This window comes from Macaca fascicularis, chromosome 7, assembly GCF_037993035.2.
Source record: "Macaca fascicularis isolate 582-1 chromosome 7, T2T-MFA8v1.1".
In the NCBI taxonomy this organism is placed as follows: domain Eukaryota; kingdom Metazoa; phylum Chordata; class Mammalia; order Primates; family Cercopithecidae; genus Macaca; species Macaca fascicularis.
In genome coordinates, this window is record NC_088381.1 from 138,843,385 (window position 1) to 138,871,045 (window position 27,661).

A 27,661-nucleotide genomic window follows, 5' to 3' on the forward strand; every position below is an offset into this window, starting at 1 on the left:
TAGACCTGTATACAGCAATGAGTAGATAGGTCCAGATTTCAGATAAGAGGTCTGGGTTGGGGGTTTTAGATTCAGGAGTTGTCAGTGGATAAATAAAAACAACAAAAATCAGTCATATCAGTTAAGGGGTTGGGTATTATGAAGTTGATGAAGTATCAGGGCAAGTATACTTGTTAGCTGCTTGGGGTTTCTGTGGCCTGACTTCTTGATCCAAATCCCTTTTCCTAGCTGTGGTTTGGCGCCACCTAGTGGCAAATGTTCATGCTGGCTTTAATACCATTTGGGACTTACTCCTGTGGTTTGGATTTACAGGACAATGGCCTTTAGTTAGTTGGTTAACAGTTAGTTGATTAGTTGACACTCATTTTGTCACCTGATTCAGGATAACTGGGGGAAAACAGGATATTGGGGTGTATCTTCAACTTTTTCACTTCTAAGATAATCTACAGTTTCCCTACCTCTTGCTCATGTCTTCCCTTTCCAAGATCAGAACTTCAGACCCATGTGAATATGAGGGCTGGGTAGAAGGTAGAGGAACTAGTTACAGGTATTTTTGAATTTTGGTTTGTCATGGGGATAGAGAACTGGATGAGATTTACAAAGAGGGGTATAGGTAGAAAAGTGAAAAGTTCTAGCTGGGTGCCATGCTCACACCTGTAATCCCAGCACTTTGAGAGGCCAAGGTGGGAGGGTTGCTTGAGGCCAGGAGTTCAGTACCAGCCTGGGCAACATGGTGAAACCCTGTCTCTAAGAAAAACTGTAAAAAATTACATGGGTGTGGTGCTGTGCACCTGTGGCCCAGCTACTTGAGAGGCTGAGGCAGGAGGATTGCTTGAGCCTGGGAGATCAAGACTGCAGTGAGCCATGATTGCACCACTGCACTCCAGCCTGAGTGACAGAGCAAGACTCTGTCTCAAAAGAAGAGAAGAAAAGAAAAAGTGAAAAGTTTTAAGATCTGAACCCTGTGCCTCTTTAGTTTAAGAAGTCCAGGAGACTGAGTAGGAACAATTAGTGAGATCAAAGGAAAAGCAAGACTGTTATCCCTGTGTGATCGAGGAGAATGGACTGGCCACCTTCATCACGTGCTGCTTATAGGTCAGGTGACGTGAAGACTGAGACCTGACCATTGGATTGAACAGTGTAGAGGGTGTCGGTGACCTTGATGAGCACAGTCTTAGGGGAGTTAAATTGGAATACAAAGAGAGAATTGGAGGGGAAGAATCAGACAATGAATATAGACAACTCTTTCAGTGAATTTTTGTAAAGATGATAGCAAGCAGGAGAAGTAAAGATAAAGGAGGGATTTCGATTTTGTAAGAGGTTGTAAGAGAAATAACAGCATGTTTGTATAATTGATTATTATCCATAATCGATGGGGATGATCAGAGAGAGAAAGAAGGTACAATTTTTGTTTATAAAAGTAATATATATGTTAACTTTAGAAAATATAGTTAAGTATGAAGAAAAAATTTATACCTCTGCCACTGAGAAACTTCTTTTTGCATATCACTTTTTTTCATATTTTTTTGCTTTGATATAATTCAGTGGTTTTTAGAATATTATGCATCCATCACCACTATCTAAATCAAGAACATTTTCATTACGCAGAAAGAAACCTGCACCCATTACACTCCCCATTTCCTCTTCAAGCAGCCCCTGACAACCTCCAGTTTACTTTCTGTTTCTATGAATTTGCCTATTCTGGACATTTCATATAAACACAATTATATGTGTTTTTTTAATGTGTCTGGCTTCTTTCACTTACCTTATTCTAGCATGTATCAGGATGTTATTTCTTTTTATGGCTAACTGTGGTATATCCCTTTTCACATTTATAAAAATATATGCACGTATTCCATTAGCATTCATTTAAACTTACAGAACTGGATTTTTTTTTTTTTTGAAACTGAGTCTTGCTCTGTTGCCCAGGCTGGAGTGCAGTGGTGAAATCTCAACTCACTGCAACCTTCGCCTCCCGGGTTCAAGCAATTCTCCTGCTTCACCCTCTCAAGTAGCTGGGATTACAGGCACCCACCACCACACCCGGCTAATTTTTCTATTTTTAGTAGAGACGGGGTTTCACCACGTTGGCCAGGCTGATCTCGAACTCCTGACCTCATGATCCATCTGCCTTGGCCTCCCAAAGTACTGGGATTACAGGCATGAGCCATTGCACCTGGCCAGTGCTACCTTTTTCACTGAATTATTTTCTCATATTATTACATAATCTTTGAAAATTTTTTTTGTGTATGAAATTATTAGTGGACTACATTTTCAACCATTATTTATAGGACATTGTTATACTTTTCTGTTTTAAGAACTTTTATAATAACATGACATGAACAACTTTGTGCTAAAACCTTGGACGCATATTTGACTCTATCCTTTAGCAACGATTTCTTACCTTCAATTTAAGAATACCTTTTCAAGTTCCTTGGCCATATTGCGAGATTGCTTTAAGAAGGTTACACCAGTTGGTACCACCATGAGCAGTATGCCTTTCTTATTCTAAATGCCACTAATAACAATTGTTTAAAAAAAGTTTGATTTGATGAAAAATAGTATCTCTTTGTGTTGATTTGAGCCTCTTAACTTTGATATAATTTTTTTCATATGGGTAACAGTAAGAAAAAATGTATTTACTTGAAAATTTCCTGAAACCACCTAAATTTTTTCTGACAAAATTTAACCTTTTGTGGTATATTTGTTTAGCAGTATTGAAAAAAGTGCATGTATTAAAGTAAGTTTGGCTGTGTCTTTTAAAATGAAATACTTACATTTCTGTTTTATCAATTCCTCAGAAGGAAGTTGGTTTTGATCATTAGCATTTAAAAAATCTTTTGTTATCTTAGATTTAGTGATTTTCAACTACTTGCTCAGAGTCGCTAAGTTTTCTGTAAAATTCATATCCTTGAAATGTGAATATCACACCAACTGATAGTTGCTTTATTAGAGATATAGAGTTTTTAGAAATAACTATATCTCTATTTAATTATATCTCTATATAATTTAATACTACAAAAAATACAATGCTAGCTTTTAAATTTTGATATTTAGAAGATATAAGAACCCAACCACTGTAGCAGCTGTGTTGGGAAAATAATAGAGAACATGGGTTTTACTTACCTTGAAAACTTTAAAACGTAAGATAAAGTATAATTGGACATTTATAAACTCCAATTTTTATGGTACACTCCAGAGGCTATCCGTGAGTTTTTAATTAATTAATCATAGCAAAATCTACATTTAGATTTTTAAAAAGTACATAAACATTTTTAATAACTCATTCCTTTCTTTTAATCTTAGGGAGAAATGTCTACTTTGGTCATTGAGATTCTACTGGGAAGACTCAGATTTACTATAGAATCTATTATTTTACTTCGTCTATCCATCTATGACAAATAAGACAATAATTTTTATTTTTATTGAACTAACAGCAGGTTCAAATGTCCTTGTCTGGCAAAACATATATTTAAAAATCAGCTATTTTGCAGTTTGGTTGTCAAGCTATATTCCAAGATAAATTACAATGTAGGTAGGTAGGTAGGTGCATTGATTTATATCTATATTTACATTTATATATATAGTATGTATGATAAGTCACTAATCACTGGTCTGGATGGAGGGTTAAAGCAGTGATCTTACAGATACAAGAATATAAGTATTTTTTTCATGAAGTATTTTATAATTGCTATACCAATAATGAAAGATAAAAATTCAATATTTTACTCTGTAATTATTGCTGTTTTTACCATTCTGAACAGCAAGAGGATGTCTTAACATCATTATATCTTGTTTGGGCATTGGTCAGCCTATTTTTGTTGGTTTGTTTCTGATTACTCTAGGTTTTCTTGATTTGTAAAATAATTGTGTTAGCTTTTTGAAAGGATTTTAATATTGTGTTAGGTAAAATAATGATAGCCACCTTTAATTGTGACGGCATTGTGTCAAGCAATATATGTTATTAGCTCAGTTATTTCCTTGCCTATGACTCAGTGAAGTTGATGTCCCGTTTTACAAATAAGGAAACAGATTTACAGGGGGTAACCCAAAGTTACCAAGTTAGTAAGTTGTAGACAGAGCTTGCCTAGAAATACAGGCCTATTTTAAGTATAATCCTTTGTTGCCTCTTATTTTATTGTTGATAGTCTATAGAACTCTTTCTGAGGCCAATTGAAGAACTCAAAGTTTGGAAGTTCAGTTCAGTTCAGTTCGTGAGTAGAATGCTTTCTTTGTGCAGCTGTGAAACAGAAAGCAGCTCTTTGGTGAACTACTTGAGAAATTGTTTATACTTGATTTACTGTATGCAGTGAATTCTTTCCATTGTGAAACAGTAGAAAAGCAGATCATACATTTATTTTAACATTTCCAAACATGTGTTTGAAACAGATTTGGCAACTGATCGGAAGCTCTTTCGTCTTGTCTCCAATGACTCCTTCATCTCTATTCAGCCTTCCTTATCCTCTTGTGGACAGGACTTGCCAAGGGACTTCAGTGACAAAGTGAGCCTGCCAAGTCATAACCAGCACCACCACCATGTTGATCAGTCTCTGTCCAGTGCCTGTGACACAGAAGTAGCTTCTCTTGTACCTTTACACTCACACTCTTATAGAAAAGACCACCGGCCGCGAGGTGTACCACGGACTTCTAGCTCTGCTGTAGCTTTTCCAGACACTTCAATGAATGATTTTCCCCTTTATCAGCAAAGACGTGGGTTAGATCCAGTTAGTGAGTTAGAATCTTCCAAACCTCTTTCTGGATCCAAAGAATCCTTGGTGGAAAATTCTGGTTTATCTGGGGAATTTCAGCTTGCTGGTGACTTGAAAATCAATACTTCTCAGCCACCCACAAAAAGTGGGAAGAGCAAACCTTTGAAAGCAGAAAAAAGCATGGACAGCTTGAGGAGCCTGAGCACACGGAGTAGTGGGTCAACAGAAAGCTACTGTAGTGGAATGGACCGGGACACTAACAGTACTGTCAGCAGCTATAAAAGTGAGCAGACCAGCTCAACTCACGTAGAGAGCGTCTTGTCAGAGCATGAGGAGTCTCCTAAAGCAGGAACAAAAAGTGGGAGGAAAAAGGAGTGCTGTGCAGGCCCAGAGGAGAAGAATAGCTGTGCCAGTGACAAAAGGACTAGCAGTGAAAAGATTGCCATGGAAGCGAGTACCAACAGTGAGGTTCATGAGGCCAAGGACCCCACCCCCTCTGAAGAGGTGCACAACCAGAGAGGTCTCAGCCCCTCTGCATCTGAAGAAGCCAATAAAAATCCCCATGCAAATGAATTTACTTCCCAAGGGGACAGACCACCTGGGAACACTCCGGAAAACAAAGAAGAGAAGAGTGATAAGTCAGCTGTTTCTGTGGATTCCAAAGTGTGTAAAGATGTTGGTGGAAAGCAAAAGGAAGGGGATGTTCGACCTAAATCTTCTAGCGTAATCCATCGGACAGCTTCTGCCCACAAGTCAGGCAGGAGACGGACAGGAAAAAAACGGGCTAGCAGTTTTGATTCAAGCCGGCATAGGGACTATGTTTGCTTTCGAGGAGTTTCTGGCACCAAGCCACACAGTGCTATATTTTGTCATGACGAAGACTCTAGTGATCAAAGTGACTTGAGTAGAGCATCAAGTGTTCAGTCTGCTCACCAGTTCAGCAGTGATAGCTCATCTAGCACTACTTCTCATTCCTGTCAGTCTCCTGAGGGCAGATACAGTGCTTTAAAGACCAAACACACTCATAAAGAAAGGGGCACAGACTCTGAACACACACACAAAGCTCATTTGGTTCCTGAAGGAACCAGCAAAAAGCGTGCAACACGACGGACTTCTAGCACAAATAGTGCCAAGACTCGTGCCCGAGTGTTGAGCCTGGACAGTGGCACAGTAGCATGTTTGAATGACTCAAACAGGTTAATGGCACCTGAAAGTATCAAGCCCTTAACCACTTCAAAATCAGATCTTGAGGCCAAAGAGGGAGAGGTGCTAGATGAGCTATCTTTATTAGGACGGGCTTCCCAGTTAGAGACAGTCACTCGATCTAGGAATAGCTTGCCAAACCAGGTCGCATTTCCTGAAGGGGAAGAGCAAGATGCAGTCAGTGGAGGTAAGTGAACTGTAAGAAGAGATTTCTCTAAGAGTCACTGCTTTTTCATACTATTAATTAGAGTAGTACTTACTAAAATATGCTTCTGTTAATATTACCCCTTCCACTGTGTTATTAAAATAAGCTTTCTTGAATGGAGAAGTAGGTGGTTATCTTAGAAAAGGTTTTGGTATGAACCCCAAGAACGTATTTTTTTGGTTGCAATACTTGAATATGTCAATTTGTTCTTGATGGTGTCAAGAACACCAGTTTCTAAGCCAGTTGCCACCTGTTAATATTTTGCTGGGAATAATAAAAATTAGCCCTCTTCCTTTTTATAACAATAGCAACAATAAAATATGTAGTTATTTAAGGGCACCAAACCAGTTTCAGTCATCTCTTACACAGTATATGACACTGAACTTTCAAAGTTAGATCACTCAGCCTGTTATATAAGAGTTTTCCAAATATTGCTTTAAATCTGATTATGTACATTGAGAATTGTGGTTCTTTTTTTAAGTCTGTATCTTTGGTTTTATTTCTTGCTTACTCAAGGTTCAGGTGTTAGGAAAATACTATTTTTTTTCTATAATTTCACACGTTATTCTTAAAGTTTATTAAATTCAGATGTGTAGTTTATATTGGCATTTGGTATCCATTAATTGATGTAAGATGCCTCCATAATAACAGTGATGGTGTTCTGGTTAAAGTAATAGCTTATTTATTTCAGGTTTTTGGAGAATTGTGCAAATTTGGATAGGTGATTTTATATTCTGTCAGTGTGTGTGTTGACCTCTTTATTTCAGAGTTGTTATTTTGCTGTTTTCTTCTGTCCAAGATAGTTTGTTTATTTGGTTCTGGTTTTTATGGAATCTGCTTCTTGAATAGAATCAGAAAAATCAGGTCTTTTCTTGTTAGTACCTTAGTTTTTTTAGCCTCTACCCCCATTCTCTTTATTTATGCTTCTGTCTTTAAAGTTTATAGTCTGTTTGATATAGTAATGTTCAGTCACTTATTAAAAGTTAAGCTGGATTTTGTTTGTACAAACATTCTGAAACATATGAATATATGCTTTTTCTCAAAGATGTTAGTATCACCCAAAGTATTTTAAAAGTCCATGTTGTGGTAAACATTTTCCTAGATTTTTTTGGGTGAAGTTTCTAGCCAGATTATTTCTAATGGGAACATAAAGAAATTATCTAGTACCTGAAGAAAAATGTAGTTTATCAAACCTAAATATTGAGAACTAACTATATCTGAAGTGGTTATAACCATTTGGTGACAATAGAGTAATTAAATTCTCTCGAGTGTTTGACCTGGATATAGTTCTCTTTTTTTGTAAACAACCTGTAATGCTTGTAGTGATTTCTCACACAAATTATATCAGGTATGTTCACAGTATGCAGGAAACCACTGGATTTTAAAATATAGCTTAATTTTTAAAGTTATCAAAATGAATTTTAAGTGAACATGCTATGGTAGAAAAATATTACTGTTCTGAATATTGCTGAAAAGTAAATACTGAAAAAATATGTACAAAAGTATGTAGTAAATTCATACCTTTATATTTGAAATGTCATTTCCTTTTCATGGGTACTGTTTTTTAGGAAAAGTTACTTGAAAGGCGTTATTTGCTGCTCAGTGCTGTTCTTTAAGCTGTATTAGCCCTTGTTTTTCCAGGCTCTAGCTTTTGTTTTCTTTTGTTTGTACTCATTTCTTTTTATTTATTTAAATAACTCCATTAAATGTTAATAAGAAATAATGAAATAAAAATATCTTCTTTGGTGGAAGAAATGTAATAGTCTGTGTGCTGTTTAAAAACTTTTTTTTTTGCCTAGGGAAGGCATTGCACAGGCTATTTTTATTTGAGCTTCACTGGGTTTAGAATACAAATAAGAGCAAAACTAAAGCACTTAAATGTGTTGGGAGTTTTTAAATTGGTTTTTATCATAACTAAATATAGGGGTTTTGTTGGGAGTTTATTTGGGCTTTTTGAAAGTTTGGAGGTGGTGGGAGGGGATTTGTTTTGGTTCTCATTATTTAAAAATTACAGAGACTCTCAAATACTGTTTAAAGATATTTGTTTATGTTAACATTACCTGTTATAGCACTGTCTGACAATTTAGAAGAAATGTTTCTGGGCTGTCCTCCCTTACATACTGTACTACTGAAACCTGTCAACCAATCATGTTACTGCTTGGCCATTCATATACCTAGGCATAAGCCATAGATAGATTTTGTCCTGAAGAATATGAAGGTGTGGATAACCAATTTCTTTTCGTTTTATTTTAAGGTAGGTGGTGGTGGTAGTGTGGAGAGATGGAATTCAGGAAATATACTTTAAAGTACTAAAATAAAGTACTCTAAAATAGGAGGTAATCTAGTTTAGTGACATGGAGTCAAATACCTTTGTTAATATGTGGGCTCCACTGTTGTGACTCTAGGAAATCTACTTATAAACCTCAGCTTCCTCATCTTAGAACAAGATGATTATAGTATCTATCTCATAGGGTTGTTGTGAGGACTAGGCAGTTAATACACGAAAATGCTTATAACAGTGCCTGGCACACAGTAAATGCTTACTAGTGCTGCTGTGACTATTCAAGGCCAGTTAGTTATGCTACACAATGTAGCCTGTCCTTTAACCTTATTAATTCAGTGGTATAAAATTAAAGTAGAAGAAAATGATTAAATGTAGAAATAAACTAGAGATAGTCTAAGTGTGCCGTTGTGAAACTCATTAGTAAAAATAAAAAATATCTGATTCCCTAGTATCTTACATAATGCTAATAGGAAAAACATTTTTTATTAACATCAATTAAGTGACAGGGATTTTAACGTTATTTTGGCAGTAGTATGTCATATAACTTATCTTTTTTAGTCACATAACAAGTGATTGTTTTCATATGCCCTGTCATCATTAATCAAGTTCTTTGGTTATAACTGAATTTCATCAATAATGGTTTGTGATTACTGAGACAGGAAATATGTTTTAAGTTCAAACTAAGTCATTTTCTGTTGATCTCTTGTTTTGTACTTAATTTTTCTTTTTAAATTATAAGTCATATCTTTAATTTATGGCTAATATTTTAAGAAATGAAAACTACATACAAGCTATATGGCAGAAAAATGTCCTGTGTTTTCTACCCTGTATTACTTTTAATGAAGTCCTTTTCTTTTGAGCCATTTAAACTTATTTCCTGTGTGATTCAATACTGTTATTATAGCATATTTTCTGTATCACTTAATGGATTACAAAGAATAGCCCGAGTGGAGAGGTTTGTGTTTACTTATTATTCTTTGTGCTTTTTTCTGAATTGTTTAACCTCTATTTCTCTGTGAAATTTATTTTAAATATAATGTTTGAGTCACTATTCTGTAAGCATGAAATAGGATCCTAATATAATATTGTGTTGGGAACCAAAGATAATCTTTAAAGAAACAATTATTTAAAGAAAAGTCAGATCTTTTCAATAAAAAATTTATGAGGGTTTGTGCTATACACATAAATTGAAGGTGTGTTATTTTGTACCCAAATATCATTGAGCATTAGATAGAAGATAAAGACCAGTAAACAGACAAGAAAATGCAAATTATAGTTTTTGTAATTTACTAAATAGAAGGACTCTCAAGTCTAATAAACTTAATTTTCTGATTTCCGAGTCCACATGGAAAGTTAGAAGCAGCAAATTAGTAGAAGGGATGGGTACTTATAGAAGCTGAAGTAATGACAGCAGAAGAAATACACAGCTAACCCTGAAAGAGGAGCTGTAATAGCTCTACAAGCCAAAGCAGGAAACCCAGCAGTGCGTGGTCATTAAATGCAGGGGCAGATTTCGTTTTAATTTTAATAGTGTTCAAGGACATCATAATAGCATAACTTAATACTGTATTAAAGTATAATGCTATACTCATTGTATATGTGGCTGACCTTGATTTCATTAAGGAAAGATGTTCTTTACTGTGAAAAAAGCTTAGACATATATAAAACCGCATAGAAGGCGGCTCATGAAAAAAGCAAAATAGGTTTGGCAAAATTATCTTCCTTTACAACAATATCAAGAAAAGAGGTGTTTATTGGTGAAGCAAATACATGTTTGTATATAGAATTCCCAAAACCAGCCCATGCCTGATTTTGTCAAGTAGGAACAAACATTACAGTGTTTTTCTTTCTCTCAGCAGTGAGGTTCTGGGCATCAAACGGTTACATTTTCATACTACCTCTAATTACTGTCTTAATATTCTGGCAGGTCATTAAATCTGTGCTGGCCGGGCGCGGTGGCTCAAGCCTGTAATCCCAGCACTTTGGGAGGCTGAGACGGGCGGATCACAAGGTCAGGAGATCGAGACCATCCTGGCTAACCCGGTGAAACCCCGTCTCTACTAAAAAATACAAAAAACTAGCTGGGCGTGGTGGCGGGCGCCTGTAGTCCCAGCTACTCGGGAGGCTGAAGCAGGAGAATGGCGTAAACCCGGGAGGCAGAGCTTGCAGTGAGCTGAGATCCGGCCACTGCACTCCAGCCTGGGCAACAGAGTGAGACTCTGTCTCAAAAAAAAAAAAAAAAAAAAAAATCTGTGCCTCAATTTCCTCAACTGTAAAACGGGAATAATAACCGTCTAGACCTGTCTCACAGTTAACTATCAGACTCCAATGAGCTTAACCTAATGAGTGTAGAAATGTGAAAATGCTTTATTGTAGGTTCATTATATAAACAAAGACAGTGATGTCTTTCATATATAAGGATGTGTTACCTCTCAAAAATGTCACTTCAAATATATGTGTTTATCACAACTGACCCTTTAGTAAGGGACTCTTCTGAAAGTAGATGCAAAATTGTATCTGAAGGGTTGGGATCTTTCATCCCATTCACAAAGGGTTAAAAAGGATTAGAAATCACCTATAAAAGTAAGTAATACTTAAGTTATATTTGTTTGGCTGGTGGACTTGTGGAAAATATCAGTAAGGATATGCAAATTCTCTTTAACTCAAAGCTTAGCTAATAATTTTTTATTTTTCCTTGAGATGGAGTCTTGCTCTGTTGCCCAGGCTGGAGTACAGTGGCGTGATCTCGGCTCACTGCAACCTCCGGCTCCCGGGTTCAAGCGATTCTCCTCCCTCAGCCTCCCAAATAGCTGGGACTACCAGTGCCCGCCACCACACCCAGTTAATTTTTGTATTTTTAGTAGAGATGGCGTTTCACCATATTGGCCAGGCTGTTCTTGAACTCCCGACCTTATGATCCACCTACCTCGGCCTCCCAAAGTGCTGGGATTACACTGTGCCTGGCCATAGCTAATAATTTTGTTATTGTTTGCTCCAGTTCCTTGGCTTGTCAAAAAGTAGGCCAGTCCTTTAAAATGTTTTCACAGATGGAAATTATTTTAATTCAGAATTGATGCTTAGAAATTGAGCAGTGTTCTTTGGCTTCCCAGAAAATGACACTTAAAAACATTTATTTATTTACTTATTTATTTTTTGTTATTTCCAACAAGAATGAGCTTGAAAAGCATTTGTTGTTTCATTGGAAGAAAATCTTTGCATGTTGATGGTAGCATCATTCTTGGCTGACAAACTATGAAAGGGAAAAACTATTTAGATAAAGTGGATTTCATGCTTAGACTAATAAAACATTCCTTTTAGAATGTTTTTGCAAAATTACTTGAATGTTTATGTCTTTATATAGTAATTTTGTTGTTAGGTAAAATCATTTTTGTCCTGAACATTACAATGTATTTCAGAATGTTTGCAGATGTCTTTTATTTTTCCAAGATGTATATATACCTGTTCGTTTCATACTTTTGTCATCTTTCTTAAGAATTTAATTTCCTAATAGCATTTTTCCTGATCTTTTTGAAGTACTAAATGCATATTTTTATTTACATGATCTTTCCAGATTTACTCCTTTTTCCCCCCACAATAAACATTTCTCACTGAAAAGAACATCTGAGCAATTTCCTCTGTCTAAATTTTTATCAATTTAATTGAAATTGAGCTATTGCAAGATGCCAGCATAGCAGTACATGACAACTAGAAAGTAACTTATTACATACAAATTCTTTTATAAATTAATCAGGTATATGATTGACATCATTTTTAAATAGCATCTTTATCTGTATATATTTATATTCACAGCTTCCAATTTTTGAGATAGACTTCGGATAGCCATTACCTCCTACCTCATTAAATTTTGCTCTTTGGGCATCCCAGCCATTCTAGAAGTATATTAGTGCCTTTAATGCTTTCTCTGCTTTCATCCACAGAGTAAAACCAACTGATAGTAATTGTAATACTACCGTAAAAAATAAATAGTTGCACTAAAATAATTCATTTTAGAATGTGTAGCATTTTCCTTATCTCATTGAGATAAATGTGAAGTAACTCCTGAGGTAGGAGGTGTGTATTATGGATTAAACTTTCTTTGTTATCTTCAGGAACGGACCAGATCACAGCTGTCTAAAATGTCAGAGAATATTTTTGGTTTGTCCATGAATTGAACTTAGGCATTTAGTAAATGCTTAAACTTAATTGAGTGATTGCGTCAGTATAACTAAAGTAAAAAGCTAAATTACCTGAAGTGTCCTCTTATTTTTATTTTATTTTGTTTTGATTATTTTATTTTATTTTATTTTAGATGGAGTTTCACTCTTGTCACCCAGGCTGGAGTGCAGTGGCACGATCTTGGCTCACTGCAACTTCTGCCTCCTGGGTTCAAATGATTCTCCTGCCTCAGCCTCCCGAGTAGCTGGGATTACAGGCACCTGCCACCACACCTGCTAATATTTATATTTTTAGTAGAGACAGGGCTTTGCCCTGTTGGCCAGGCTGGTCTTGAACTCCTGACATCAGGGAATCCACCCACCTTGGCCTCCCGAAGTGCTGGGATTATAGGTGTGAGCCACTGCGCCTGGCCTGAAGGTGCCTCTTAAACTTATTATGATCGTGAAGTCAGTCTTTTTAACACAAATAAATGAATAGAAAGTCGAGACGTGTAAGTTTGAAAAAATACATTTAAAAATATATGACTCTCTGGATATATACCCTTGGAAGTATTTTATATGACTTGTCATTCACGGTTTTTGAATTGCTTGAATGTTTTTTCTTTTTTACCTACACATGCATAAAGTTTAGTTGTCCTAGAGTGCTAATTTTTCACTCTCTGCATTTTATGCTCTTACTATTGAATTAATTTCATTCTTCTTTGCCAGAGATACTGGGTTTTAAGCAGCGTCAAAATGTCAACTCCAAAAACAGTTTTTAAAATATTTTCTCCCTTCTCTCTGATTCCCTAGTTAAAAGATTAGATTTTTTGTTTTTGTTTTTTTTTTGGTTTACTATTTTTCTTCTATAAAGTTAAATGATTCAAAAAGAGTTTATTACAATTGGATTCTGGAAGTGAATTTTTATCAAGTATGGCTATAACATATGTGACTGTGCTTACAGCAAATTATTTTAAGCTTTAAAGACACATTTTTCCTCCTTTGGCTGGAATAGAACTGGACCCCTACTCTACTGTATTCCAAATAGAGCTGTTCTGTAAGTACCACATTCCCAGGGACATGGCTTAATCTTACATACTGTGACCATAAATTGTAGTGTGGCATTTTCCCTTGAATGTGTGATACTGTTAAAGCAGTTGCCATAGTAAACATTTTGAAAATTCTTGGAACAGTAGGTGTTTACCCCCTGAATATTATAAGAGACAACATAGACAGTAATCATAATTCCACTTTAACATTGTTCACTGGATGCCTAAACTTTCATCTTAATGTGTTTCCAAGACTGTTAAGAAAGTAAGTGATATAATATGCAGCTATTTTGCAGATAACAATATAAATGGTGTATTACTAGTAAAAAAAAAAAATTGTTTTCTGAAGAAACCAAGAAACATTTTGATTAAAAGTGGACACTGTAGTTTGTCTTTTCACTCCAGTACTATGGAATAATTAGCTTTTACTTAAGATTAACACCATGAAGTCTTCAGTAGAAGGAAGATAGTAAAGAAAACCATCTCCTATTTCTCTTCTTCCCATACTCAATATTCAGTGATTACATACTGCTTTTTTCCCCAAATCCTTCTGAATAATTTTGGTACATTTTATGGATTAAATTATCTTCTATAAATTATGTCTGGGTAAATTTTACTCTGCTATTTTGGTTGAAACAGTATCTACAACTAGAAAAAATGTTTGAAAGTCTCTTGATGTAGTTGGATTGACTTGTAAATTGAGCGTAGTAGTTTGTTACAAATAATGCTTTATAAATAATAGCATAATAGTTTGTAACAACTGTAGAAGGGAAATCTTTAATATAATATTCCACAAAATAATTCTTGAATTGAGTTTTTAAATAGTGATTTAAATTCCATAACCTGAGTTAAACCCTACTGATGTCTAAGAACTGTTAGCAAGTATACCAATTGCTCATCTCAGTTTTCATTTCTTCCCTCAATTGGCTTGTTTTCTTCTCTGCTTTGTTTCGTCCTTCATCCATTGATTGCCCTACCCTAATACATGTTTTCTCCTTTGTGGCAATGCTGATTGCATTTTCATTTCATTGAAGTCATGGTTGTCAGGAATTGGCAAAGTATGTAATGTGCCTTGTAGCTGTGGTAACAAAAAGGCAACCTTATCTGTCTAGATAAGTACTGTTCAAAACAACTTTGTGTGATGATGGAAATGTTCTATATCTGCACTGTCCAGTAATGGTAACAACTAGCTACATGTAGCAACTGAGCACTTGAAGTATGATTCATGAATCTCAAGAACTGAATTTTTAATTTTAATTTAAGTTTAAATAGCCACAGTTGTAGATGACCGGATTTAATCAGCATCTTTTGTTCTAATAGACCATATATAATTTTTGTATACATGGACTTTTACCCCACAAGTAAAGGAATTTAAAGGAAATTTCATGTTTGAAAAGAATGTTTCTGTGCTAACTTGTGTTTTTGTTCATATTTAGCATCAAAATGCCCTTTCTCAAAAGCAAAATGATTCCCAAATTATTTAGATCACACAGTTGTTTTGTTTTATATTTAAATGGGTGAAAATCATTTTACATTTTGCTTTAGAAACCTAAATCAGTCGATCGGTGTGGTTTTGTAAGATCTGTGTAGTTCTTCTAAGCCATTGTTGTGATGTTCTCATGTTGTATGCTTGGCTTTAGTACAAACTAAAAAGGTACAAACAATAAAGTACAAGCTTGTTAGATTAAGCTATGAGTTCCTGTGCTTGCCAATTTGCTGATATTTGCTTCCTAAAGTTGAGTGGACCAGAGCCAGGGGCATGGCGTTGAATAAAGTTTGATGGTAATGAAGTACCTTCATAGTAAGATATATTCATGCTCTGTTGAATTAACACACTGGTTTTGCAACTTCACAACCAGAGGTTTCATTTAATGCTGCCAAAATTATGGCACAGGGTACTATGAGATAAACTTACTGCCTTACTCTTTGTCATCAGCAGTAAAATGTACTGTCTTTGCTGTTTTTACAATACTCATGAATGTAAGAAACTAATGCCCTATTCCCATTAGTGGAAACTAATCAATACTGTGCTTTTAAGGTTGACTTAATTAACGGGGCGGTAGAGGAATATGGGACCAAAATAAATGAAACTTTCAGGAAAAGATTTAAAACAACAGAGATCTTAAAAATAGGAAATTGAGGTTGAAGAGAAGATGGCAAGGCTAGATAATAAGTCAAAAACATTATTTTTAAAGAAACAATTATCTTTAAATAAATGACAGATACTTTTTGTGTATTGCCTGATAGGACAGATTGACAGTATACATGTGAAAACAGTTTGGATTAATTAGACAAGTTCACTTTACCCATGAGGGTGGGAAGTCAAGGGAAAGCCAGGCTCAGCTGCTATTTACATCTTTGACCTAGGCTCCTGTTTGACCTAAGTCTGTCTTGATGCAGCAGCACAAGCCAGCGAGGAGGCAGTGTCATTTCGCCGCGAACGCAGCACATTTAGGCGCCAGGCAGTACGGCGCCGGCACAATGCAGGGAGTAACCCTACCCCTCCTACATTGCTCATCGGATCACCCCTAAGGTATGGTATTTTCAATTCCACCAAGTATAGCATGCATGTAACAGCCCTTCTAATCTGTTCCGCCAGTCCCAAGAAAGCATTTGAAGAGCTTTGTTTTCCTTTCTGTTTCTTTCCTATACTTTTAAGCCCTTTTCGGCTTTTTCTGCATGTGACCATGAGCCTGTTGCATTATGCATGCTTTATGTTGCACAATGATCAGATTGGTTTAGTCAATTTTAAGTTGCAGAATCACTTGAGGGCAGTTATAGGATGTATATAGTAGGTCTTAGTCAGCTTTCCTTTTTTTTTCTCTCACTTCAAATAATAATGCAACATTTTCCCCAATATTTTGACATTATTTAATATAATATGAACAAATACAAACTGAGTGGTGAGCTTGTTGAGGAATAACAAATAATTCACTTAAACTTGATAAGCCAGTTTGTTTTATTTCACTAAAATATGATATATTTTATTTTATATTGCCTAAACTTGGTGCCTTTTATAATCACCAGGATCTGGTAAATGACAGAACTAACATATATAATTTATGTGAAGTGTGGTCAGTTGGAGAGAGATATATATTTATATGTATATCTTTATTAAATTTTTCAAGCTCTGTAGTATAGTAAACAAAAACATCATAACTTTTTCCAGTAGTCCTAAGAAAACATCCATTCGTAACATTATGGATAATTTTTCATTAAAATTCTAGTAACTACTTTATTCTTAATTCCATCAAATCTGATGAATCCATGCCCTGAATTAGAAATATAAAAATCTATCCAAAAGACTTGGGCTTTAATTTATTTTAAGAATACAAAAACAGATATAAATACTTTTTTTGGGGGGGGCGGGGGGCGTTCTATTGCCCAGGTAGGAGTGCAGTGGCATGATCTTGGCTCACTGCAACCACCGCCATCCAAGTTCAAGTGATTCTCTTGGCTCAGCCTCCCAAGTAGCTGGGATTACAGGCGCATACCACCATGCCTGGCTAATTTTTGTATTATTGTAGAGACAGGGTTTTGCCATGTTGGCCAGGCTGGTCTTGAACTCCTGACCTCAAGTAATCCACCTGCCTTGGCCTCGCAAAGTGCTGGAATTACAGGCGTGAGCCACTGTGTTCTGCCCCAAAAATGGATATAAATACTTTACATATGCTTACTTAAGCAGTGCATATATTATACAAAATACTTTTATTAGCCTCTGTGTCCCAAAAGTACCATTTTACAAATTATTTTCCAGCTACATTTTAATTTCAAATTCAAAAGGAAGAGCATTTAATGAAATAACTGCTGTTAAGTACATGGTAGGTTGGAACAGATAAACTCCTCTTGTTAAAACCTTGTTCTTGAAACAAGCAAAATCCTGGTTTCTTTAAAATATTTTATTTCATACTCCACTGAGATTTAAGACTTGCTTGTTTTCCTAGATTTTACATTACAGTCAAGAACTTTGTGTTTAATGAGGCACCCCTGGAATATCTCTGAATGTGCTGTGATTCTGGGGGCTGCCCAGTTCACAAATTGTTCATTACTCAATTAAAGCTCCTTTAAATTAAAAAATAAAAATAAAAAGTCTGGGTGCTCTGGCTCACGCTAATCCCAGAACTTTGGGAGGCGGAGGCGGGCAGATCACCTGAGGTCAAGAGTTTGAGACCAGCCAACATAGTGAAACCTTGTCTCTACCCCCCCAAAAAAAAAAAAAAATTAGCTGGGTGTGGTGGTGCGCGCCTGTAGTCCCAGCTACTCAGGGAGGCTGATGCAGGAGAATTGCCTGAACCCAGGAATTGGAGGTTGCAATGAGCCAAGATCATGCCACTGTACTCCGGCCTGGGTGACAGAGGGAGACTCCATCTCAAAAACAAAACAAAACAAAACAAAACTTCGTCTTTCATAGATCATGTTCCTAATTAATTCTTCAATAAGTCAAAATTCTATAAAAAGTAATGTGGATTAATTAAACCAATATTTAAAATATAAAAATGAGAAGACAATCAATTTAAAAGAAACGCTTGTTCTAGAAACCTTTTCTGAGCCCTTTGCTTTTTGTGAGCGTTCCTGTTCTTTTTCCTCTCTACCTTGCCTTTTCCTGCCTGAAGTAACTTTTCTTTCTGCTGATGGATTTGGGGCATAATCTCAACATGCAGAAAGAGCTCAGCATTTTAGTTTACTTTTTCTATTTTGTTTCTAACCTCTTCTTTTTGCCCCTTGAATAATACTTGCCAAAGGCAACTTTTTTGCTTTCTTACTCCATGTTTATATATCTTAAACTTTTTTTTTAACTTTTGCTTTTCAGTTTTTAAAAATTATTTCATTCTTTGCCACTAATGAGCCTGCTGGATACCACTTAGCAACATATGCAGACAAATTAGTTTTTTGTCCTTTATCAGGTGGAATATTAAAGAGCTGTGTTCTAACTCCAACCAGTCACCTACAATTTTCCTGTGTTTTTCTAGGGTTTGAAATACATTACCATTCAAATGAGGATGTTGTGTACTACCTTTTTTTTTTTTTTGAGACGGAGTCTTGCTCAGTCCTCTAGGCCGGAGTGCAGTGGCACAATCTCGACTCACTGCAACCTCTGCCTCCTGGGTTCAAGCCATTCTCCTGCCACAACCTCCTGAGTAGCTGGGATTACAGGTGCCTGCCACCATGCCCAGATAATTTTTTGTATTTTTAGCAGAGACGGGGTTTCACCATGCTGGCCAGGCTGGTCTTGAGCTCCTGACCTCGTGATCCACCCCTCCCCCTGGCCTCCCAAAGTGCTGGGATTACAGACATGAGCCACCGCACCCAGCCCCTACTACTTATTTTTCAAGGGTTCACATTATAGTTTTTGAAAAGTAGTTGTCTAGTAATCAGCTTGTAGTTTTTGTTGAGGTTCTAGGATATTCCTAGTACCAAGGTTACATATATCTTAAATAAGCTGACTTCATCATGGGTAAAGTACAATAACATTTATCTATGGGGAATTAGGGAGAAACACCAATTTATTCATCTTTTGTAACTGTAAAAAAATTCAGGTAAAGAATATTGTGTTATTTGTCAGTGTGAGTTACAGAATAGTAATCTCATCTTTAAATAAATATAGGATGATATGGTCATTTAAAATTTGGAAAAATTGTCAAAAAGAAATGGAATAGATATGGCAACACTTTCATTGCAAGTGATATGTAAATACTAGTAAATATACTAATTTATTTTAAACTTTAATGAATAAGTAAGTGACCATCCAAAAGGCAACTTAGTAAAATATATGTCCCCAAGGATTGGGAGTGAATTATCAGTTTTCTTACAAAGAGAATTTGAATTTATTTTATAATGCTTATAAAAATATACTGTTTCAGAATTATTTTTTAAAGTTTTATTTGAAAAAATTGTTTGCTTTATAGGTAGGTTTTGTTGGCCTTTGCTAATTCTTCCCAGTTAGGCCTAAAAAAGACAAATATTTAAAATATTTATAATTCAAATATTAAGAGTTCTGCATTTATCCTAAATGTGTATCTTTTTAATTCTAGTTAATGGGCTGGAATGGAATGAAATCATCAGTGCATTTCGGGGAAGGGGAAAAACGCTTTAGTATATTCTTAAATTTATTTTTTTAATACAAAATTTAAAAATCTGTAATAAAATAAGGTCATAGTAATAACTAAGAATTCATGATTAGGAATTCATAGGGGCCCCTTTGTGGTGCTCAGAAATGAATCCACCAAATATATTTTTTTGTACTTTATACAAAACAGTCATCTGGGTTTTTTTAGAATATAGAGATATATAAGAATTATGTAATCATACTCTTAGACTTTACATTTTAGTTGGAGAGACACATAGGAAGGTAACTAGCAGTATAAGCAGAATGTGTCAAGTGCCAATTAAGTGATACAGAAGAAGGAAAGACGAAGACCAACTATTTTTCAGTCATTCATAGTAGAAATGTTAACAATTAAGATTGCATGTCAGTGGTGCTAGTGATAGCTGATAGTTTTAGACCTAAACTTCTGCCTTTTCTTTTGCAGTGTTATAAAATAGTTGCTACCCTTACTCCAACTGGTAGTTTTGACATAGAAGTGTAAAAAAAGATTTATTTGTACCATTATTAGTTTAGGATAAAGTGCAGCCCTCCAGGAATATGTTTTCTAACAAGTTATGTGAAAATTGTGGACTTTTTTATTTCTGTTAAAGGATTCTAACAATAGGAATTCAAGAGACATCAACATTTATTTGTTATTTTCTCTTCCAAGCCATATTCCAGTCTCATTTACATGGATCCATCATTTTAGAAAATCTTTAAAATAATTGGGAAAGTAGTAATTTCTCAAAGGATATTAGGCCTAAGTTTGATAAAGTTTTTAAATATTTGGTATTTTGAGATTAAAATTTATTAGAAATTTTAATAAAAATTATCTAAATTAATTTAATAAAAATTATCTAAATTGATAGTAAAAAACCTGATGTTTCTAATAACATGGATTTTTCTGATTTTATTTATTTATTTTTAATTCTGGAGTTGATTTTTATGCATTGTCTAATATCTTAAAAACCTTTTTGTATATTGGGTATACATTGTGCATCTCTGTGTTGAAGATGAGCACATACTCAAATACTTCATGCCAAAATACGTCCAACTGCCATATGGCAACTTGGCTTATGATGTCAAGTGAAAAAATTGATGGAAAAATTTGTTGAGTACCTATTTTGTAAAATTCTGTGTCTTCTGAACCTGAAGGGACACATGGTACCTGAACTATGAAAACATTTTTTTTAATAACAATGATAAACTTCTGAGCATTATCCAGGGGATGAAGAGTAGATAAAATTCATCTAGATTTACTTCTAACTTGTAATATTTACTACTAAAACATTTTTTTCTCAGTATTTTCTTCCTTGTGAAATTTGTCCTTTTTGGTAAGGTTTGTGGATAAGTTTAGATAGGTTCTGAGGAAGAGTAACATAAATTATATGTGTATGGAAGATAAAAAACTTACCTGATTATATTAGTTCCCAAGATTATCTGCTGATTTATTTCTATTCTACAAATATTCCAGTCTGAAGAAATTATTAAATACTTTTATCATTATGGCTTAAAAAATAATGCCAGTAAGGACTGACAACTCCACATTTTGTAAACTTAGTTTTTTCATATGTTGTGTGCATTCCTATCCTCTGCCTAGAATGTGTGCTTTCCATTGGTGAAATGAAGTACTGCAGGTTAATAGGACTTCTTGGGACGATGGAAATATTCTATGATCTGTTCTGTTCTATATGGTAGACACTAAGTACTTGCTACTGCCTGCTTTGGTAGCTATTAGCTCTGGTAGCACTAGGTATGTTATGTAGTTACTGAGCATTTGAAATATTAGCAAGACCAAGGAACTAAAATTTTAATTAATTTGGATAGTCACAGGCTACTGTATCAGACAGCATAGTTCCAGAATATAGTCTATTATCATAACCACAGGCTTAAGATATATATATATATATATATATGTTTCAACATAGCCTTTTATTTCTTGGTCATTCCGCAATACATGAGTTTGTTTTATGTGTACCAGAGAAACAATTACATCGAATTCAAAGGATTAGAGAGATGTTGATACTCATGAAAAATGATAAAGTAACTGAATAAGTCCATCCTAAGTAGGATTCTTTTATTCATTCTAGAGGTCTAATAATTTTAGTTGCAGACTCTGGGATTGTTAAAGGTAAACTTCAATCGACAGATTGCAGAGTTGCATTGAACATCATGTAGAGAATAATAATTATACTCAAAACATTTTTTCATGAGTTTTGTCAGTTTAAATTTGACTAAATATTATACTAAGAACATTAAAATTCATAGTATCATAAATAAAAATATGAAAGTATAAAATGAGTTAATGTAGTCTCTTAATTTAGATAATTTTTTATTAAAATTTCTAATAAGTAAATTTTAATCTCAAAATACCAAGTAATTAAAAATTTTATCAAACTTAGGCCTAATTTCCTTTGAGAAATTACTAGTTTCTCAATTATTTTAAAGATTTTCCAAATGATGGATCCATGTAAATGAGACTGGAATATGGTTTGGAAGAGGAAATAACAAAATTTGTTATGGGAATGTAACTACTACCTTGTATATAAAGCACGCCTTATTTCAGAAAGATGTAAACTTTTTATAGATAACACTTTATATTAATTCTACTTCTGACTGTATCCCATGGCCATTTGTATTTCACTTGGTTGAGTCAGCTTTTCTGGTTTTCTTGCACTAGTTTATGATTTTTTTTCATTCAAGATTGTTATTTTGGTTGCATTTGATAAAGATTATTTGGTTTTCAAGTGCATACAAACTTGTTTTATTGTGAGTTTGAGAGCTCAGAATATTTGAAAGAACAATTCTAGAGTTATTACAGGGCTATAAATGAAAGTGCATATTTAGCTGAAATATAGGGCTTATCCATTGGGGACCAGCTGCAGCACACATATATTGAAAGTACTTATGATTCTTTTTTGCTGCTTTCTTTTTCCTTACAGTAGAATTTAGTTGGCTTGTGGTGGAAAAAAGTTGCAGATTAACCAACTTACATGTACATTTAATGTTGACTGCATTTGTCACTTCAAATCAAATTTATAAGGACCAGAAGATTTAAGTTGGCAGTGTAATCTGTATATTTTACAAAGTTTGTTGGCTCTTTCTTAGGTTATGTTGAGAAAAAGTGCCTTTTTGAAATCAGTTTTCTATATTGACTTCAATCTAGGTATTGTTTTCTCTTTTCTTCCCTGTAATGTCTCCCCAATCCATGTTTTTTCCTAGCCTTCAAGATGGTCAGCAAGGCCAGCAGTCCACAGCCCAGGTCAAAGTCCAGTCCCGCCCCCCTTCCCAGGCTGCAGTGCTCAGTGCTAGTGCCTCCTTGCTGGTGAGAAATGGGAGTGTCCACTTAGAAGCATCACATGACAATGCATCTGCTGTAGGCGGTAGCAGTTTGCACGATGAACTTGGTATGCAGGCCTTATGTAATCTTGATGATACAAAAACTTTAATGCAGCAGATGATGGGTAACGATTACAGTTCTTTTTTGAGATAGCTTCATTTTGGAACTATGCATAGGAGTGCTTTTTATATAGGATTTGCCCCGTGTATTAGGAAAATGTGACTTTTGCTTTTTCCTTTTATGTTTCTCTCTACTCTTATTCTACATTTTCTTTTGGTCATGTCCATTTTTAATAGGTAGTTAAAGTGTTAATTATGTTCACACTCAATTCTGTTTTTCCCAGGCATTTGTACTATATAGGAGAAAACGTTGACTTTTAAAAAAAAGTTTCTTACTAAACTTTAATTTCTTTGAATATTTTGAATGTGCTTTAGGAAAGGGAAAAGTGCTTTCTAATTGTCTGCCACTATAGAATCTTTCTTTAAGATATTCTATTTTTCACACTATGTCCGTCATCTGTAGTAGGATTTATTTTAATTCAAAATACAGTACTCTGAGGACAACATGGCTCCGTACTAGTGTCACATAATAACTTTATAAAGCTTATTTCTTGTTCTTGTCAATATATCTATAAACATATAAATTATTGAATAATTAATTCTCAGAGGTGTGGTATCGTTAAACATCAGTGATACATATCTACTCAAATGTCTGTGTTATGCATTATTTAAGGATGATACTTTATATTACTTTGGTTTCTGTGTCTCTGTATAATCTAGCTTTCTTGTTCTCAGAATACAGGTTAGTAATGGTTTAAGTAAATAAAATCTAGTTATTCAGAAATATTCACTTGAAAGCATTTACTCATTGTGATTTTGTTTATTCATGTTATAATTGCTTTTTACTTATAAAGTTACTGTTTCAACTGGAAGGATATGAGGTATAAGTTGCCCAAATTAGGATTTAATAAAACTTTATATGCTACCTATTTATTGACTCTTTTTCTATTTTGTAAAAATGCTGAGTTGTAGAGAGGTATTAATAAGTATGTATGCATATTGATGAAAAGTGTCATCTTCAGCAGATCTCACAGACACTTGAAAATGGTAAACTAAGATATTTATAACATTAGAATGTATGGTGATTTCTAAATAAAATGAGAAAGCAATAAAACATTTTAAATTTGGAATGCTGTTGCTTTTGAGTTTGTGATTTGTAGAGGCAAGAAAATTTATAAGGAGGCTGCTTGGGGGAGAATGAGGTAGACTCCAATTTAGCTACTTGTTTTAGTTGTAAGCAATACTTCTTTAGTTGCAAATATATTCAGTTATATAATTACTTTATATTGCTCTTTCTCTTTGCTTAACCCAAAGGATTTGTGAATCTGTGAATATAAAATTACAGTCACCATCTCATTGTTCATTGGCTTTATAGTAGTAGATTGGCTAAAATAAAAGGCTTCATTTTAATCCCTTTCAGAGTTTTAGACTTTTATCAGATCAAGCATAAAATTAAACAGTAGATTATTTTCCACCATAAGAATTCTTAGTTTGCTCAAAAAATTTGCTAAGCAAGCTTTAATGATAAAGTCTCATTCTAAATCCACATGCCAATTATTGAAAATATTTATGAGGAACTGCCTTTCCAGTTCTGAAGATTGAAAAAACCTCCTCTGGTTGGAGACGACTTTAGCATCTGCTGGTGGATATTCAGGATATTCTCTTGAAATTTGGGTTTTATCTTTTCTGTTAACTGCCACCTTAAACTAGGTCTTGCTCTGTCATATTTGGATGGTACCAAATTGAATGCTTAGTAATAATTAGCACAGAACAATCAATGGAGTGTGTATACCTGTTCCAAAGCCTATAAAGTTGGCCAAAAAACATTCTGAAAATGAACTGCAACTGCACTTAAAGGAATTGGTAGAGAAGCTAGAATATTTTTGTTGTGTGGTTTAATTTTCTACATGATTTTAATTAGCAGTGAATTATGTAAATGAAAATACGTGAATGAATTGGGTACTTTATACTCAAATATGTTAAAGTTGGCTTCCAAATTTAGCTGCTTCTATTAAAAAATTTTAACCAGTTTTTACATGTGAAAGTATATGCATATGCATAATTTGTTTATATAAAACATACATGCATATGCACTAATACATGTTTGAGTACATATGTTTGTGTATGTACATGTACGTATACCATTTTGGATTAAAGAAAAAAACTCTGAATCAGACATTGTTTAATTCTAAGCCTAGATAGTTTTCCTAAACTGTGTTTTCTACATCTTTATTTTGTGGTGTCACAATAGGTAACCATATCCATTTCCTGTACTAAACCCTGAGAATCCTTATTTCTCTGCCTTTTTGAGGTTACCAGGAAACATTAGACATCATGGAAAAATTCACTGAAAATAGTATTACAAGGATTTTATTAGTAGCTTATTAAGCAGAGGGAAAAGTACTTGTATCATCTGTATTCAGCAAGCAAAATTAATCATGATTAATTTTACAATTTGAATTATAAGTGGCATAATTTAAAAGGAAAAACTTAGGCTGGGCTCGGTGGCTCACACCTGTACTCCTAGCACTTTGGGAGGCCAAGACGGGCAGATCACTTGAGGTCAGGAGTTCTAGAGCAGCCTGGCCAATATGGTGAAACCCCATCTCTACTAAAAATACAAAAAATAGCCAGGCATAGTGGTACATACCTGTAATCCGAGTAACTCAAAAGGCTAAGTCACGAGAATTGCTTGAACTTGGGAGGTGGAGGTTGCAGTGAACCAAGATTGCACCACTGCATTCCAGCCTGGGTGACAGAGTGAGACCCTGTCTTAAAAAAAAAAAAAAAAAAAAAAAAAAAAAGGAAAAGGAAAACCTTAGATGGTTTTCTTTCTTATTTATAGCTTTCATTTCCATGTGAACCTAATTAAAAAAAATTGGGTTCAAATGACTGAAGTGTTGGATGAGTTTTGGAAGTTAACATCTTTGAAAATGATAGTTCTATCAGAATTTCTCAAATTCTTCAATGTAATATGTTGCTCTTTATTTTAAAGACCACATATTAAGGGTTAATTTTCTTCTGATTGGTCTTTTATTGGAATTGCTATTTGTTACTGATTTTTTTTTTACTGTTTTTTGAATTAAACACAAAAATTCTAACTAAATAAAACAAGCTGTGACTTAGTAATGCCCAGATTAAGTCACACAAGAGACTCTGAACTCAGGTAGCCTTATAGTTCCATTTTATATCTACTAATCTTTTCTATAGAATTTGGCAATTACTTCTCAGTTACTAATCCTAGTTTTCTCTTATAAATTAAGACTAATAAGTTGATGCAATGATGAAACTTGCCATTATAGCTGGTAGTTACACTCTTAATGTGCAACACAACATCTCAAACAAAATGTTCTAGATGAGATCAGATAGAACAGGAAACATTGCCTGTGGTTTTTTTCTGTGTATGAAATTAGTGGTCGGGGTGAGGAAATGCTTTGAAAGTGTATATGAAGTTATTATTTTGTCTTTATGTGAAAAATTTAAAAATTACTGTTACAATGTTGACAAGACATGAGGACAGGAGAGTTTTATATTTATCAAGACGTAATTACAAAGCACATATATATCATGAGTAGTATTTCTCTGGGTAAGACTTTCTTAATGTATCTGAGTTTTTGATGCTTGAATTGATTTTCCTTAGGTTTTCTTTTGTTTTATTACTGGATAAGGATTGACAAAGGAGGTATTCTTTGAGGTAATCTGCTTTATTCTAGAGCTTCTTAACTTGAAAATGTAGTTGGCTATAGGAGAATTATTGAAGGAAACCTGGCAACATTGCTCTTCCTATTAAGCAGTTCGTAGCAGAAATACAATTTGGAAGCTTTAAAATTTTCTACTTTAAAAAAACAGAGACTCAGATGAATCTACAATACTTTTAGTCACTTTTATTAGAGTTAGTCTTGGTGTTTTAAAAAAGATTGTATACACTACTCTGTAGCATTTTGGGCTATTAATACTTTTCCTTGTTACTATTAATACAGAGTCAGAGGACTGTAAAGGATCTTAGAGTTTATACGTCAGTTCCTTATGTTATGGTAGATGATTTTCATTCATCTGAACAAAAAAGTTACATCCTCTTGCAGCAACCTTGATTTTGTCCTTTATTATTGTTTTGAGTACAAAAAAAATACTAAATTCTATTCTTTGATCCTTTTTGGGGAATGAAAGTAAAATGTTTATTTTGACCAAAACAATAAAAATACTTCATTATGTTTCCAAGGAAGAAGTATTAAAAAGTTTAAGGGCTATATTCTACTTTGTTTTGGTAAAATTAGAATGTGCTTTTCCATCCTTACAACAGAAATACAAGTTGACAGATTCTGGAAAATACCATGAAGAAAATTAAGTCATCTACAATCTCATCACTCGGAGATATCCACTATTAGTATTTTGTAATTTATTCCTTCCAGTCTTTTTAAATGTACATGTTTATATGCACTTAAAAAAGTAGAGTTAGGATCATGTTATGTGACTTTTGTGCTACTGTTGGAGTTTTGTATCTCGCTTTTTTCATTTAGCAGTCTGAACATTTACTCATGTTATTAGCTGTTCCTTGTTTTTTTTTTTTTTTCTT

The 27,661-nt window shown here is 34.4% G+C and overlaps 1 protein-coding gene across 16 annotated transcripts in view; it reads left to right on the forward strand.

Annotated features, from left to right (window-relative positions):
* The window catches only part of PCNX1 (pecanex 1), a 210,766-nt gene that overhangs the window by 60,682 nt on the left and 122,423 nt on the right, over positions 1-27,661 (forward strand). For 7 of the 16 annotated variants that reach the window (XR_012415913.1, XR_012415914.1, XM_005561665.4 and 4 more), the window contains exons 6-8: positions 4,390-6,099; positions 16,005-16,137; positions 22,912-23,096. Coding sequence is in view for 13 of the 16 variants with exons in the window: in XM_005561665.4 (XP_005561722.1) it covers positions 4,390-6,099; positions 16,005-16,137; positions 22,912-23,096 (2,028 nt within the window). In the remaining 3 variants the exon portion in view is untranslated. Of the gene's footprint in view, positions 1-4,389; positions 6,100-16,004; positions 16,138-22,911; positions 23,097-27,661 lie in introns of those variants that run through there. The other 9 variants (XM_005561671.5, XM_045396648.3, XM_073997659.1 and 6 more) reach the window with 5 other exon arrangements.